The 17,853-nt window shown below is 46.5% G+C and overlaps 1 protein-coding gene across 2 annotated transcripts in view; it reads right to left on the reverse strand.

Moving 5' to 3' along the window:
• Positions 1-17,853, reverse strand: part of PLCB1 (phospholipase C beta 1) — a 189,317-nt gene that overhangs the window by 56,045 nt on the left and 115,419 nt on the right. For both annotated transcript variants that reach the window (XM_078596201.1, XM_078596202.1), the window contains exons 4-8: positions 10,968-11,108; positions 8,160-8,239; positions 7,426-7,479; positions 5,216-5,291; positions 4,441-4,541 (exon numbers count right to left, since the gene is read on the reverse strand). In XM_078596201.1, coding sequence (XP_078452327.1) covers positions 4,441-4,541; positions 5,216-5,291; positions 7,426-7,479; positions 8,160-8,239; positions 10,968-11,108 — 452 coding nt within the window. The remainder of the gene's footprint in view (positions 1-4,440; positions 4,542-5,215; positions 5,292-7,425; positions 7,480-8,159; positions 8,240-10,967; positions 11,109-17,853) is intronic.

Consider the following 17,853-nt stretch of genomic DNA (forward strand, 5'->3'; position numbering starts at 1 on the left):
TCCACATTTATAAACATGCTTTTAGAGAATTTGGCTGCTAAATAGTCCACTAAGTTCAGCAATTATTTGTGGCCAAGTCACTTCTGAAAAAAATCTAGAAAGCTAAGTGGGCCTTACCTAGTAAAATAAAAATAGTAGTAGTAATCCACAACACATAGATTATCAAAATACCTGAACAAAAATGGTATAAAATCTACAGTATGAAATGTAAAAAAACTATTATAAATTACAATGCATGGATGAAAGTGACCAAATGGCGAAGCATGAATTACTTATCAGTTAAATTATTATATCTACAAAATCCATTGCAATGGAACATCTCAATTTGGTGTCCAAAATAATATAAGACTGCGCTGTAATGTTTCACCGTTGTTTAAAGTAAAACCAAATTCAATCAGCCTCATGCTAGGATGTGACCAATTCCAGTCGATCGTACTACTCAGGAGGGGAAATCGTTGCAGCCCCAAAACAAAGGGAACATCACGTGCGACAGATGTCATGGACCTGATGGCATGCGATGACGTTAGGCGAACCAGGTGACAGCAGAAATGTGTATAACATTTGCCGTGTATACCTTTACGAATACAAACTGGCCAGCAGAATCTACGATGACATTTCAAATTCACCCAGGAGAGGCCTGAATACAAGTTGCAATTATGTTCTCGAAATGGGCAACCAGGCACAATCATTGTTTTGTTCAGCAAAAACATATCAACCAGAGCTGCCTTTATAAGTGCCAAATGCAATCGAGGAAAGGTAACACTGTTCAAGGTAAACGTGCAGCCCTGCAATTCCCTGCTCATCCCACTGCTGGCAGAAGGGCCTCTGCTTGCAGGAGCTGTACAGAGCACGTCTGGAACATAGTTTGGCCTACTCTTCCATGCTGGCCATACGTTTTTGGAAGAGATTGGAGTACCCACACTTTACCTCACCATATGTGACTTGCTAATCGAGTGTGGTGTACCAATGTACACTGCTGGACAGACAGGCGGAGGGGATTGTGGAAATTTGCCCAATGGTTTCAAGTGCCGCACCGGGAGGTCGAACCGGTGACCTCTGGATTGTCAGTGAAGTGTGCTGACCAGTACATCACGGTAGCATCGACATCACAGTAAAGGTTGATGTATGTTCCTTACTGGGGTTAATAGAAGTGGAGCAAAGGTTAATTGGAGAGTGACTTTGATGGGAAAACATTCATAGAATACACGCAACCCTCCGGCCAAATTCCCATAGGACTCTGCCGTCATTGAAAGTAATTTTAATATCGTTCAAATGTCATTTCAGAATTAAATACCTTTTCGAAAACTTACCTATATTGTTAATCGCATCTTTAAAACTGAAATATAGGTTTGTACAAATATGTAATTGCAAAGACGATCGGTACTTTTAGCCATCAATATTTGGCACATTGGTATATTCCGCTTTATTAAATAAAAATTGCCAAATTCACTCCCACCTGCTCTCGTCTGTTTCTTTATTTCATCATATTGATCCCGTTCCACCTTCAATAACTGCCCTAGATATATACTGACATATATAAATACTCTGTTGTGTTTTCCAGTCGTGTCTCTCCAACAGTTATTTTTGCTGTTCGGCTTGTGACTTCTATTCTGGTCCTATATCTCTCGAGCCCCACATTGCAACCTTCTTCATAAGTTCTTCGATAATTTATTGTAGTTCATTTCCATTGCTGTATTGGGGAACACATTTTTTATAACGCAGATGCGAATTGGATTTAATGCGATTGAGTGACCACAACTACGTCGCGCGAGTAGTAATAAGCGTAGATTTGAAGCTTTCGTGACTGCAAGGATTCATATTTTTAGGTTTTTCGGTAAAGTCACGTAGGTAAAAAAATTAAAATTCATAATTAATAAAAGTACAGCTATCGTGCTGTGACGGTTCCACCTGAAGACGGAAGCTTGTGTTGCCTCCTAAACGTCGTGATTTTTAGTTTATTTTTTATTTTACTTATATTAATTTTTATTTTTTACCTACGCGACTTTACCGAAAAAACCTAAGAATAGTAATAAGCGGTTGTAGGGTTGCCTCAGCGGAGCATCACATGAGGCATTGGGATGCTGCTGGATGCTTCTAGATGCTACCCACGTGCCTCAGTCTTTGTGCAGCCTGCATATGCATCTGACGAGTTATCGCGAATGGTCCTTTACCCTATATTATATATTAATAATTATCGCGCGAGTTTTCCATAACTCTGTGTTTTTCAGGAACGCAACTACCATGCTATAGGAGAACAGGTTGTATCAATATTTATGCTTATGCCTTTATATTTCTACAATCTAGTTGTTGAGAGATATCTTGCAATTTCACCTTGAATAGCCTTGATTAAGAGCCTTGTCTAACTCCTGATTTATATTGTGTGGCATCATGTTGACTGTCACGGGTGGCGACAAAGTTGGAAAGCTTTCACGAAGCAGTGGATAGATCATGGCTGATGAAAATGAATATATATTTATGTTAAAATGAAGTAGATTTCCAAGGAAAAAATACATACATTAAAAAAATTCCCAAGTAAAAACAAAGGTGTTTTGCATCTACAAACACCTGCTTTCAATAAATTATATTTCCTATGAAGATGAACCAAGGGGTAATGAAAATATGAAAATGTTAGGTGTACTACTTCAGAATTTTCCTCAAATTAAAGATGAGCCATATTTCATGGTCAGTGTGTGGAATTTAATCTCGGTTCAATATGTTAATTAAATGCAATATTATAGACTCTCAGCAATCCATGGTCCAACAATCTAATCTCCCACTGTGAATAATACAAGTCAGGGACTTGGGATGGCACAGGTGGCCTCAGTAATTCTCTCTTCATCTGGAGCATCTATAGCAGCTGTGCGATGCCGCATACATTCAGTGCTCTTGTGCACTGTCCTCGAATTGAGGCTTCCTTCTCAACCTGCGGGTTGTAGGCTGTGGCGTGGATACCATGCAGGAGAAATAAAAAATGTGTGCGGAGAGCACAAAACACACTTATTTTGCAACATGAAGCAAGTGCCTAACACCACGTTGACGAGAGGCGTAGAGATGTGATCTTTCATATTCTTAGGTTTTTTCGGTGGTACCGTCACGTGGCTGTGACGGTACCACCTGAAGACGGAAGCTTGTGTTGCCTCCGAAACGTCGTGATTTTTTATTTTACTTTTTAATGTTTTTTACCTACGTGACTTTATCGAAAAAACCTAAGAATATGAATCCCTGCAGTCACGAAAGCTTCAAATCTAGAATGTGATCTTTCTTTGCATTGTGGCCTCAAGTCAACCCGGCGGGGTGGTGTGAAAGACCAATCAGTTTAAAAGGCAATGCATACATTATCTGAGCATGTTTGTTTGCATGTTTTGCCACAAGTATGCGTGATTAATGCAGACTTGATGCCTTGCAAAATGTATCTATTTAGTGTTGGAATAGCTTAACACCTGTTTTATTGCCAGAAAGGGCAAAACCTGTTATTATTTTGATACTGGAAAAACAACGTCCCATAGATAAAACAAGGAAAATGACGATTTTGGTTTAATATGGATAATCTGTTTGCAATTTGGGTTGTCATCCATCGGCACCCGATGGGAGTATCATTCATCGTCTGAACAATATTGCTTTGCTCTGATGGATTTGTCACGTGTGTGTGTGTGAAGAACCAAGCAAAACAATGGCAGTGATGGGCTATTGAGTGACAAACATTTAATGGACTGGTATATAAGTCTTGTCTTGTATCAACGCAATCCAAAAGTCGATTCCAATCTACGCTCCTGCTACTTTCGTCAGCCTTTCCTTTGAGCGGTCTCTGATAAGCGTTTCATTATAGGCACGCCAAGTATATATAAGCAGATCAAATTAATTTAATGAGGTCAATGATCAGAGGTATTAATGAGAGACACCTAAACCGTAGTTACACAGGTAAACCCATTTCGCTGAACAAATAAAAACACTGACAGTGATGAACTTTACATCGCATCTGCAGTAAAGTCGAGATCTGTAAAGCTATAGTTTCATGTTGTTTAGTTATTTTAGTTTGTACTGAGTGCCGCTGTTCATCAGGCATGTAATGGTGCATGAATTCATAATTGTAATATATTCTTACACTCAAGACACAGACGAGCGTGGAATTTGTGTATGTCAGAATTGATTATTTATGTTTGCAAATCACATCGAATGATATGCTCATGGTGAATAAGCTAATGAGAAGGAAAAAAATGACAAAAAATAATCAATAATTGATTCAAATCATTGCATTCATATCTGACAATGTCTTATCTTGGTGGGGGGAGGGGGGTACAACAGCAGGGAGTGGATAGCAATCATTACAAGTTTACTGATTACTTATAACGTCGGAACAGGGATGTCTAAACAAAAGGAGCCAACGATGGAAATGCTAACGCAAAGCACGCAGTGTTGATGACCGTGAAAATATGTACTTACACTTCAGCAAATATCCCATCAATCTCAGGCCTAGGGCAAATGCTTTTGATGAAAAGTCTGAACACATCGGGTCCAAACTCTGCCGGGTAGATGGCATCATTCTGCATGAACAAACGGCAAGCCATGCTGTTTTAAAATACAAACCTCATAATACAACCTTGCAGCTACGATGAATAAAACATAGTGAAGCCTTAATTAATATGTAAGTGAATGTCATTCTAACATTTGATATTGCTTGAAGGGATATCAGACGAATTATATATGTTCTTAATTTTCTGGGATCAACAAAATATGAAGGTCCCATGCTATACATAATTAAATTGTTTGAGATATTATTTATTTTTAAATCAATGAAATAGTAGCATATATTAAATTATATCTAAAGCCCAATTAGTGCTATTATGCAGGAAAAGGAAAAACCATTCACGATAAATATTTGATGAGAGCCTCTCCAATAGACATGAAACGTAATAACACACACGTACATTTGCTGAGAATATAAATATTTTAATAAATGGGATTGCTATAATTGGAAGCTACTAAGCAGCAAAAACATTTATACATTGTATTAATATTACAGGTTCACCCCAACATGGTTGATGTTATAACATCTTCCAAACTCGAATGTCACTTGTGGGTACAGCGGGTGGCGCATCGGTTAGCGCAGCGCACTCCCGAGCCCAGCAATTAATTTTTTGCAAGCGGCTGTAAATCAAGTTACCGCCACCCCCCTCACGATAACCTTTCGCCGGTGTGCGACCCCACTATCCCGTACCCTGCCGTTCGGCAGTCCGCAGCTCTCCAGCGCCGTTTCCACCCGCCTGCGGTCTGCTGCGAATAGCCGGCAAATGCTGCACGCAGTGGGTGGGCGGGTGGAGTGGGTTCGCAGCAGAGGCAGCAACGGTTTTATTAGAGATATGGGGGGGGGGAGATTGAAGCAATGCACAGGGTAGGTGTTTCAGGCATAATGAGGGCATGTTAAGTGTTACACGACGTGTCGGTGGGTTTTCGGGGTAGAGTGCGGCACAGAGTGGGAATGAAAAAAATAGGTCAGGAGATAAGAGTTTGTGTGTATAGGAATTAGGGGGTAAGCAAGAGAGGTTAAGAGATGGACAATAGAAGGCAGAGGTTGGCATGTATGTTGTGGACATTAGGGTGAAATAGTTAATGGGGTTAAGGTGTTAGTAGGTAAAGAGCAGAAGGCATAAGTGATGGATAGAGAAAAGAAAATAACTTTTAGGGAAGTGGGGTAGAGGAAGAGAGTTACAGAAGCAGGAAATGTGGGATGTGAGTATTTAACAAAGAGACAGTAAAATCAGAGAAGATAGTTTTTCATGTTGAATAAAGAAAGGAACAAAAATGTATGGGATGGGAGTTTAGCAGCACCGGTAATGAGATAACAATGATCAAATAAACATATTCACGTGACTATACCGACTCAAACACAGGCACACACTGTTGCATTCCTGTACCGACATTTATCAACGTAGGCACTGACGGCCAAGGCAGCCGTTGACTCTTGCCAATATTCCATGTGATGCTCCAATATCAAATGTGTAAATCGTGGTTTTTATTTGTACACAGCATGTCACAATCACGGCACAACTTGACTCCCAGTGTTTTTAAAATGCTGCATTTCTAACGTAACGCTAAATTGCACCGTTGCGGCGATGGCCAACAAAGGGCCAAAAACTGTTCTTCACGTTGCCATGTTGAGAGAGTAATCTTCGGAAGTTGTGGAGAATGTTTAAAGTTGAATGGGGCCCCATGTGAGACAAAAGTTTGGAAGTTGGGTCCCCAGACCACTTCAAAAGCTTTCAGTGACCGTGGAAGGGATTTAAAATCCGGAAGCGACATTTCTCTGCCAGCAAAGATCAAGGATAAACCCTGCTGATACCTTCTGTTGAGCCGGAAAACCTTTCACTGTTAACTCTGGCAAGTGTGGAACATTCGGATTCATCCATAAATTAATAAGGCAAGTTTATGCAATTATTTTACACCAAACTAAACTTCAATAACAGAAACTAATTGGAGTCACACGGAGTCTAAATGCAACCCCATCTCAAGACGCTGCACAGAAACAGTGGCACATGGGCATCTTGGGAAAAAGGAAGCATATCTATTTATAAGAAAAAGATAGTCGACCATAACAGTAATGTAATAAGATTTCACGATTTCTCAGCCGAGTTTCATTGTATGACGGCAGGAAGCAGCGCTTCTCTCATATCCTCAGAAGAAAAGGATTGGATCTCTCAGCCGGTCGGGCAGCACACGTGCATCCGTGACTTTGTGAGCTCACAGCCACCGCCAAAGTCAGCTACGGTCACCTCTCATCTGCGACTGGTGAAACGAACACCGCCTGCTGAGCATCCACCTGGCACAAAGTCAGCGCCAGGTCATCCTCGGGGTATCCCGGTGGCGGCCACAGGCATGTGGAATATTCAGGAACGACTCAAGAGGGGCAATGGAGATGTGCGCTGCCTTCTGCCCATAAGTGCATCAGGCAGCGCTGCCTTGATTAGCTGCATTAATAGCACACGCAGAAGCCAAACTGCTTGTGTCTCTGACCTATTACTGTCTGTCGATGAAGTTTCTTCCCTTGAACTTTCCACAATGTCATCTCAACTCGCTCTCCGGCCCAAAGCACCCAACTCTTACTCCTCAACTTGCCGTAAAAAAAACCACCTAAAAAGCCCACTTCTTCAATCAGTCAAGTTGTGCACGTTTTCCTCCTAAGTGTTCGGCTCCTTGATATGTGTTCACATTTAGACGCAGTGCAAATTCATTTTTTTTATCATGTTGTAATCTATATTGTATGTTTGTTGCAATTGTTTGACAGACTGAAGGCAAAGCTTCATTTTGCATGTTTACAATATAGCTATAGCAGGCATGAAACAGTTGCCACACGACGATTGTGATTATTGTACAGGAAAATGCATTTATTACATAAACGTATGAAACTGAAAAGGGGCAAACAGAGCTCACTTCTTAACTGGAATCTTCGAATCTTGGTTCAGCTGTAGAGTCAGCTTTGTATACCTGGGGAGAAAAATAATGCACTGGATGAAACGTGTTAAATGTTTGACTTGAGTTAGTTCTTTATCCATCATAACATGCATTTATATTTACTTTCAGCTGGAACTATTCTTCATTGCTATGAGTTAATTACAGTCACTGAATAGCTGAAATATTACCATTAAAATGGTTGTCATGTTTGAAAAGCCAAACACGAATAGTATATGCAAATGAAATATGTATATTGTAAATTAAATAAAAATACAAACATCACATAGGGATGTATGTAGGCCAACAAGGAAGCAATTGTGAATGAGTACAAAGATAAATGCCCATCCCTGCACTGCCTTGTTTCCCACCACTGCTGGTGGGAAGGACTCCACGAGAGGGAATTTGGCTTTCTCTTCCATGCTGACCAGGCATCAATGAATAAGTGGGAGTACCCACACTTTGCCCCACCGCACGTGACCTGCAGATAGACTAACTGTGCCATACCCATTCATTCTGCTGGACGGACACAAATGTGGGGGGAATTTAAGAAACTCGCGGCATTCGTTCAATGGGAGAACACAACGGCGACAACTGGATGGAGAGTCTGGTGTGCGCGTAACCGTTACGCAGTGGCAGGATCGCCAAATTGTGAATTATTTTGCCGTAATACATCAGCTCAAAAGCCAAAGTGAAATTGTGCAAAACTGTCTCACAGTTTATCCAGAAAGATGTCCCGGGAGGAGTTGTGGTAGAGGAGATTTGAAGCGAGTTGAAAGATTCCTGTCGCCCACTCCTGGGAGATTCACAACAGAGGGAGACGTGACATGGAAACTATCACTTGCAGCAAGCGTCCCCTGGCTCCCATCACACATGTGCGTGATCAACGCTAGTTCTTAAAAGTGTCTGATTATACACGCATGCCCGTAAATAAATAAATAAAAATTATGAATGTGGATTTAGTTTTTTTTATCCCCCACAATTTACAATCATGATGTTCCGTATGAACCGGTGATGTGCACCATTTGATTTATGCATTTGGCTGTACCATTGTGATGTTCCAGTTCAATGCCTATGGCCGTCATCTTCCCGTTCTTGACGCTATGTAAATGGATTTGACATATGAACGGGCACCACTGGGTAAGTTATAGATTTTAAAACGTTTTTGTATGTGTCTTGACGTTTTTTCGACATTCGTGAAACTTGACATATATGTGGCAAATGAGATGTTACATCTCATCGGATTTTCCTGGTAAACTATTTTTTCATACAATTAAAATCATTAAACATGAGCAATATTAAATGAGAAAGTTTGGATGCTTTGCACGTGAAGCATTCTGTTAGAAAATGGACAAACCAGATGGTGGTCAATCGAGTTGCGTAACAAAATTATGAAACTCGCACAAAAGTGCGGGCAGGAAAAGTCTAAATCTTGTTCTAAGTTTCCTTGCACCTTTATCCTCACTCCACCCCCCACTGGCAATGTTGGGTTTGAAACAATGCCAATGTAAATCCCTTGAGCTGTGAAATGTTTTGTGTAGACACTTTTTTTTCTGGGTGTAACGTTCTTCCTGGTCCCGGGGTTAAGTTTACACAGCAAACCCTATTGAATGTCTGGTTTATATTTTAGAATAAAATAACACTGCTTCCTTCCTGAAAGCTATTGTTATAATAGACACAGCCCTTAAAACAAACAGTGGGAGTTCGGTTGGACCAACTTTTTTTTTAAACTCCATCAAACTCCGATTTGACATCAGACCATGGAAGAGTACCTGTTCTGTTGTGTGTGAGAGCGAGATATGTCAAGATGCAAAGATTTGTGACATATTGTAAAGTACAATGCTCCAAGGTGTTGATTTAGAATAATGTACAAATGTCAAAAATTGAAGAGATTGTGGTATTGACTGGAAATATATAAATAAAGATCACAACTGTCAGTTAAATCCACTTATAACACTACCATCTTACACTTCAATCAGCATTGTTTAAAAGCTTTAGGCATCATATACAACCTCCATACAACGTCGAGACACAGCTGACAGACAGAAAGCCTCGAAATCCTCACGACGAATATGGGAGAGAATTTTTTTTATTTCCAAAACCTGTTTTAAAACCCAGCAAAGATAAGGGTGCAGCCTGACAATTACTTGGTCATGCCACGACTGGCAAAAAAAGCCTCCACTAGATTGTGGTCCAGTGAACCTCTTGAGGGGGTATTTGGCGGTGGGAATACCCACACTTTACACCACGACACGTGATCTGCTGATCGACTAACTGTGGCGGACCCCGTTGTACTGCTGGATCGACAAGAGGCGGATGGGGGCTGGGGGTTTAAGAAACTTTCCCGATGTGTAAACAGAATCAGAATCTTTATTTATACTGCAGGAGGAATCTGATGAGCTATGAAGCTCTTTTTCACAGACGTCCAGTCGGCGGCGGGTCCGAAAGTTACAACAATAATCAGGATTCATCTTCTTGGTTCTTTCGGTAAAGTCACGTAGAATGGAAATAATAAAATAATAAAAATAAAACATAATAAAATAATTCTCACGACGTTTATTTCCATTCTACGTGACTTTACTGAAAGAACCAAGAAGATGAATCCCTGCAGTCACGAAAGCTTTAAATCGAAAAACAATCAGGATCACAATCTTTATTTATCTATCACCACCGGAAGATCAAATCAAGCCGGCAACCTTTGGATCGCAAGTCCCGTGCGCTGTGAACCACATTTCTGTGCAGAGTACATTTGGAAGAATAGAGACAAGTTGATGTGAAGTACAGCGAACTTGACAATGGAAGAGTAGATTCTCTTTGTTCTATTCTAAGTTTAGGCGCATCGACAGAGGCGGGATGTTATTATAGCTGAGAAATGTTCTTATGGCTGATGGGTGCTCATAGCTGGGGGTATGTTCTTTTAGCCACGGAGGTTTAAGTATAGTGCAGGGCAGTGTTGCTGCCCTCTTTTCTGATCTATAAATATAATTGGTACGCTGTGAGCCATTCAAATTCTGCGGCTTAAAAAGCCTAATGCTTTGGGCTCAAGGAAATTAGTAGCTTTTATTAGGATTTACACAAACGTTGAAATATATATCGACGTGCAGATTTGTCGTTGCAAAATGTGACGAAAATTTATTTAGGTTCATGTAGAATCGTCCTCATAGAGGTCACTGGCATAATAATGCGTGATCAATAAACAAAGAAAAAACAATTTAATGCTGTTCTTTGAATGTGATTTGAACCATCATTTGCAGTCAATAAATCTAATTTTGAACAGGCAGCCATATACATCCATCAGGTATTTTGCACAGTGCATTCTATGAATATGAAAGCGTGCATATAAATAAAATAAATTTCTAGTCTCTGGCATTTAGCTTGTCTGCTGCAATCACTCACCCCCTCCATTTATTATTTATACCCATTATCCTAGGTTGTCCGTTATGTCAGATTATACCGGTGTTTAACCCATGGAGCAAACTGAACACAGTACCGGAGGCCTATTTGTCTGTCGTTCCATATCTTACCTTGGCAATCTCTTCAGAGAAGGCCACAAAGTTCAGGAAAGTGAGGTTGACGAAGTCTGATCCAAACACCACGGTCACCGTCTTTTGCTCCAGTCGGCCCTCTCCATTCCCGCTCTCGAAGACGTCACGCAGCTTGCCGTCCTGCACACAGAAGAGGAATGTTGGCACGTCTGTCTTAGTGTTCCTCACGGTACATCACAACGGTGGCGGTCAATATGAAAACCGTGGCATTCCATCATGGGCAGTCTGCGTGAACACAGTGGCGTAGCTAGGATATTTTGCGCCCGGGGACGAACTATAAAATTGGCGCCCCCCCCCCCCCCCGTTTAATCACATACAAAATGTAATTACATGACATGTAGGCTGTGTGTGGCGGGATATATAAACTTTTAGTTTGAGCTGTAGATTTGTGCAGTAGTTTCAGGCTGCTGCGCCCGCCGCAATAAGTTTTAATGTAACGTTGTAAGCCTCATTTTGGCGCCCCTTTACCTTGGCGCCCGGGGACATATGTACCCCCCTGCCCCCCCCTAGCTACGCCTCTGCGTCAACACAACCTGGGTGGTAGGATGCTTCCTCACACCGTAAGCACCTTTCCCTAAAAGCTGCACCCTGAGGTCTCAAGATAAATTGGAAACTCCGTCGCCACCAACACCGGCTATGAAATCGGTATACAAATAAAAACTTTCAACTTGAACTTTTAGGCAGACACAATAAATCATTATTTCAAGGGACGCATCATGCTGATTGAACAACAGATCGCATTCGGCACTCTCAAAGAGTAAAGGCCATTGCGCAATGTTTCACTATATTTATCAAACGTCTTCGGAAGTCTAACTGATATTGGAGATCATTGACCTGTAAATAACATATTACTTTCACAGCGAATTCCTACTTCAACATTGCTTCAGTGAACTACACTTTAGATAACTACACAGTGCATATAAATCAGAAAGGCAATGCTCTCCAGATTTATAGCCACGGTCTATTAGTTGTGTAGTAACGCTCACGACTCGTTCACACCGGAGTTGGAGGCACACTTGTTTATTTAACACCAACGTTGTGACATACACATTTGAGGGGGTATCGGCCCCCTCACCCGTCTATCTGAGGACACACCTCTCTAGCTAACCCTAGCCTGCCTCTGAGTCCTCCACTAATGGGCTAGGGGAGGCTATCTTGGCCCGACACTGGTCAGTCGGGCCCGGTACCCAGAGTCCAGACCAGCACTGGCTCTGGCTCTGGTACCACGCCACTGGCTCGAGCCTGCGCGGTCCTGATAAGGACGGCGTACCAGGGGGAGTCCAGGGCTCTATCTCAGACGTCTTCCGCCTCCTCTTCTTTAGCTAAACATCACTCCCGAGCCCTTCGATACAATCCCCTTTTATACCCAACCCCTCCCTGAGGGGTGGGGCCCCGGGGGATCATAACGACCGAATCGACCCCCCAGGGTGTCTGGCGCGGACGTCGCAGAGGGCACCTGCTTGTGCACACATGTAGCCCCGCCTACTGTGTTTGTTTACCATAGGCTGCCATGCATAACGGGCTCTCTCTCTAACACCCCTACATCACTCCCCCCCGCATAGCATGCAGCCGTCCCGGCTGCCAACATACAAAAATTTGACAATAAAGGTGCCTTCACCCCCTGACCGCGCGTGTGCCTCACTATTTTTTGAACAATAACAGGAACCAGAACAAGAACGCAACAACAAGATGAGAAACAACCCGACGCACCCCCCCGAATAAATACGAATTCCGTAAAAAAAACAGCTTATATACAACCAGCAGGGAACCCACCCCGCACACACAACAAACGGTGAACCCAGCATATGTACATCCGAGGAGCGGGAAACACACCATCCACACAACACCCAATAAACACAACAGCTATGTACACATTTTCCGGCCTCACAACAGTTTGCGCATTTTAGCGCGCGTCCTTGCAGCGGGCCCCTCACACGGGGTAACCCCGCGTGGCGGACAATCAGGTGGCGACTGTCCGTCTTGAGGTGAGCATTCCTCTGACTCCGCGTGACCCTCGGCATCCGCAGGAGGGGTGATCGGGCGTGAGCCCGTCACTCCTGATGCTCCTGAAGGTGGCACAGCCGGCAAGGCATTTGGTGAGAGCGACGGAGACGGACCCAGCAAGTCGGCCGACCCCCCACATGTTTGGCCACGCGCGTGTGAAGTGGGGTTGTGAACCGCAGCGAAGGGTTTTAATCTGGAGGGGTGCACGAACCATCGCCGCTTCCCCCACTTGATGCGCACGCACTGCGGACGTAACACCTCCACCACTTCCACAGGGCCCCGCCACGGCCGCACAAGTTTAGAGGAGGTTGCCAGTGGCACCTGGGGGCAGTGCAACCATGCCTTGTCCCCCGGCTTCCACTGCAGCATGTGCGCTCGACTCAATCTGAGGCGCTCATTTGCCTTCTGACGGAGGTCAGAGTTTTGCATTGCAGCATCCCGTGCCTCGGTCAATTTGTCCAGATTAAATTTAACGTGGTCAGCCAGATTAGTTTTTCCCTGCGGCACAGGGATCCGCAACTGGGCACGAACAGGCGGGTCTGGTTCTCGGCCGTACATAAGGTAAAAGGGAGAAAACCCCGTAGCCGCATGGGGTGCCATCCGGTACGCCGCCAAGACCCCCTGAATTTGTAGGTCCCAATCCGTTTGCGAGTCCGAAACTTGTTGTGATAACATGGACGAGATGGTGCGATGCAAACGTTCGACCATCCCGTCAGTTTGTGGGTGATATGGGGAGGTCCGAATTTTCTTTGTGCCCAGGAGATCGCAGACTTGTCTGAGTAGTTTACCGGAAAAATTTCTGCCCTGGTCGGTCAGCAGCCTCTCCGGAGCACCTTTGTCCAGGACATAACCCTGAACAAAGGCCTCCACGATGGCTGCTGCCGACTGGTTGGCCAAAGGCCAGGCCATAGGCCAACGTGTAAAATACTCGACACCCGTCAACAAATATCTATTCCCTCTGGGGGTGGCGGGGAATGGTCCCAAAATGTCCAGAGCGACCAGCTCGTTTATCCTGGACACTTTGATCGATTGCAAGGGCGGGTTAGACTCCCGTGCCGGCGGTTTGCGTTGTGCACATTGAGGGCACGATCCCAACAAATCCCCCACATCCCTCGTCATGCCAGGCCAGTAAAAATCAAGTTGCAGCAAGGCGAGAGTCTTTTGGGTCCCCAGGTGTAGGAGGCGCTCATGAGCGGCCCATACCACCCTACCCCGCAACCCAGTAGGGACAACCAGCCGATGTCGACGTGACTTCCCGTCCCAATGCATTAGCAGACCTTGGCACATTTCCCATGCGTCGGAACCACCACTTTTTCCCCCCGCCGCACCGCCAACGCGACGTCGCCACCCGAGGAGGGAGACATCCTCCATCTGGAGGCGCCCCCATTCAATGACGGGCAACCCCAACAGGGAATCTTTGCCCTGCTGTTCGATCGAATTAGGAACCATTGCATCGTCGTCGTTGGCGGCCGCCAAGACAGGTACCGATGTGTCCCCTGGAGGCCTGCAACGTCCAGACCCCAGGAGGCATGCACACTCGGAGGTGGTTGGCAAGCGTGACAGAGCGTCCGCGTTGGTGTGGCGAACGCCCTTACGGTATGTGGTTTGGAAATCGTAATCCTGGAGGACCTCCAACCATCGGGACAATTGTCCCGATGGCTGTTGAACCCTCAGGGCGTACTGCAGTGCCGCATGATCTGTGCGGACGGTGAAATGCCGACCGTACAGATATGGGCGATACTGTTGGACGAAATGGACAATTGCCAACAGTTCCCTACGGGTGACACAATACCGTTGCTCCGCTGGAGACAACACCCGACTGCCGTACGCAACCACATGTTCCACGCCGTCAACCACCTGGGAGAGCACGCCCCCAATACCCGTGTTGCTCGCATCGGTGTCGAGCAAGAACGGTTTTGAAAAATCAGGGTAAATCAGGGGAGGAGCGTTTACCAAAGCATCCCGAAGGGAGCAAAAAGCAGCCTCCTCCTCCTGACCCCAGCAAAACCGAACCCCTTTAGATGTTAAAGCATGTAGGGGTTTGGCGATAGTCGCAAAATTAGCGACGAAGCGTCTATAATACGACGCAAACCCAATAAAACTCCTAACCTCTCCCACTGAGGTGGGAGTCGGCCAGGAGCTTACACACTGCGTTTTGGCGGGATCGGTAGAAATACCTGAGCGCCCCACGATGTGCCCCAAATAACGCACCGACTCGCGTAACAAATGGCATTTTTGGGGCTTAAATTTCAAATTAGCAGCCCGCATCTTTAGGAAAACCGCCCGCAACCTCTGGAGATGTTCCTCAAAAGTTTTGCCAAAGACAATGACGTCATCCAAATAAATCAGGCACGACTCCCATTGCAATCCAGCCAAAACCAATTCCATCAACCGCTGGAAAGTTGCCGGCGCTGAGTGTAAGCCCATCGGCAACCGGTTGAATTGAAACAGGCCGTGCGGAGTACGGAAAGCAGTTTTAGGCTTTGAATCATCGTCCAGAGGAAGCTGCCAGAATCCCGAAAGTAAGTCCAATGTGGAGAAGAATCGCGCTCCCGCCAAGGCGTCAAGCGATTCGTCCATCCGTGGGAGCGGGTATGCGTCGGCAACCGTAATTTTATTAAGGCGCCGAAAGTCAACGCAAAACCGCAACGAACCGTCCTGCTTCTTAACCAGGACGATCGGCGCTCCCCAAGGGCTGTTGGAGGGAGAAATTATGTCGGCGGCTAGCATGTCATCAACAGCCGATTTGACATGGTCCTTTTCGGCGGGACTCAACCGAAAAGGATTTTGGCGTATTGGCGCGCTGTCACCCGTATCAATATGGTGACGCAGCAGATGAGTGCAGCCCAAATCGTATTTATCCCGACTGAAAACGTCGGAAAATTCCCTCAGTAGTGTCTTAAGACGTTGGCGCTCTAAATTTGACAGGTCCGTCGATCCCGCGCAAAGCGCCTCGAGCCACCCTTCATCGCTGTCTGAATGTGGTCGCGGTGCAGGGGCAGCGCCGACATGACTCGCGACGGGTTCCTCACAGGGCACCGGCGTTGCGTGAGCAAGCACGGTCCCCTGTGGGACCACCACCGTCTGCGAGCCCACATTGAGGACCGCGATGAAGGGTTCTCCATCCCCTCTCACTATGGTCTGGGCCGGGAGTAAATTAGGTCCACTGACCCCGGCCCTAGACGGTCCCAGCAAAACCCCTTGAGCCCCAATGCCCTTAGCGAAGGGCCGCCGAAGTCTCAAAGGAATTAACATTTGCGCCCCCGGAGGAACGCGCACCGTTCTATCTACGAACGCCGGCACCGTCGCGAACGCCGTCCGGCTCGTAGCGGGGGATGGCAAAAACGCCATGCGTCGGCCCGATGGGAGCTCAATGCATCCCTGGTCGATTAATATCCTAATCGGCATTTTGGCCAGGAAATCCGTCCCCAGCAGGCACGGAACCGCCAGCGAGGAGGAAACAAAAATCGGCCCAGATAATTTAATATCCCCGACACAAATTTGGGCTCGAATTTGTCCGATGATGCCAAGTGAACCCCCGTTAGCAGCAAAGAATGGCACATTAACAGGCATCAAAGGACGGCTCTGGGCAGGGAGAATGTTATAAATCAACTCCGAAATAATGGTCGCCGATGCTCCTGTATCGACCAGGATGCGCACCTCGACCCCATCGATGTGACCCACAACGGCCGACGACCCCGATGACGCGGCTACAACCCGATGGGCCAACACGGACCACTGGCTGGGTTCAATGTGAGTACCCAGAGCGGTGCGTGTTGGTGCCATGGTACGCGATATTTGCCCCCCCTTCGCTGCGGTGTTCGAGTGTGTGACGGGCGTGTGCGTGGGCCAAACATGAGGGGTGCCGCGACTCGCCGGATTATGATGGTGGAGCTTGTGACGAGGGCCGGCGTCCCGTTGAGGTGTCGTTCCGCGCTGCCGAGGAGAGCGGCACCCCGAGGCGACGTGGCCCCGGATGCCGCAGTTATAACAGCGTGGAAGCGCTGGTGGCGACGATGGACGTTGTAGACGGCTTGAACCGGCCCGGTCCTCCCGCGCTCCCGCTCCGTGCTGCCGTTGATGGTTGATGGCGCAAACCTCTTCCGCCGGGAGGGTGGCCGCAGCGACGGCGCGCCCGCTCGCCGCCTTGCTGGCCTTCCGTCGTTGAGAGGACAGGTTTGCGTGGAGGAGACGGGCCGCTTGGAGGGAGCACATCTCTGCATCGTCCTGTGCGACAATGACGATGTCTAAGTCGTCCGCCAGCAAAAGTATCTTCTCTGTCACCATGGCGTCGACACCCTCGTCATCCATTCGTGGAAAGGCCTCCTTCGCCAGTGCCAGGAGGCTTGTGCGGTACGCCAGGGGCGACTCCTTCGTCCCCCGCTGGCGATCGTAAAAGAGTTGGCGACAGTCCGATGGTGGACCATATACCGCCGACAGCACCTGCATCGCCTTCCGCAGCGTGGAGCGCCTCTCCTTTGAAGCCGATGTTAGAGTGGCGAGGGCGTCGCTGTCGAGAAGTGCTGGCAGCGCGCGGAGAGCCTCGGCGTCTGTCCACTGTGCCATCTCCTGATGAGCGAGGAAGCGCCGCTGGAAGCCGCCCCAGTCGCCATCCTCGCCCACAAATTCCTTGAGTGGAGGTAGCCGCTGATGTAAGGCAGCGGCTGCAGAGGAAGAACGCACTCCCTCGTCCGCCTCACTCAACTCAGCGTCGGCACGAACCAGCGATGGCATCGCCGGTCGCACCCGTGGTGACGCGGCAGGCACTGTACTCCCGCCGTTGGACGCGATGCTTAGAGCGGCCACGCCCTCAACAGCAGCTGCGGCGATGGCGGGAGTTTCAAAATGTTGCTCCGTTGAA

This window comes from Lampetra planeri, chromosome 7 (assembly GCF_965212315.1).
Source record: "Lampetra planeri chromosome 7, kcLamPlan1.2.h2, whole genome shotgun sequence".
Classification (NCBI taxonomy): Eukaryota; Metazoa; Chordata; class Hyperoartia; order Petromyzontiformes; family Petromyzontidae; genus Lampetra; species Lampetra planeri.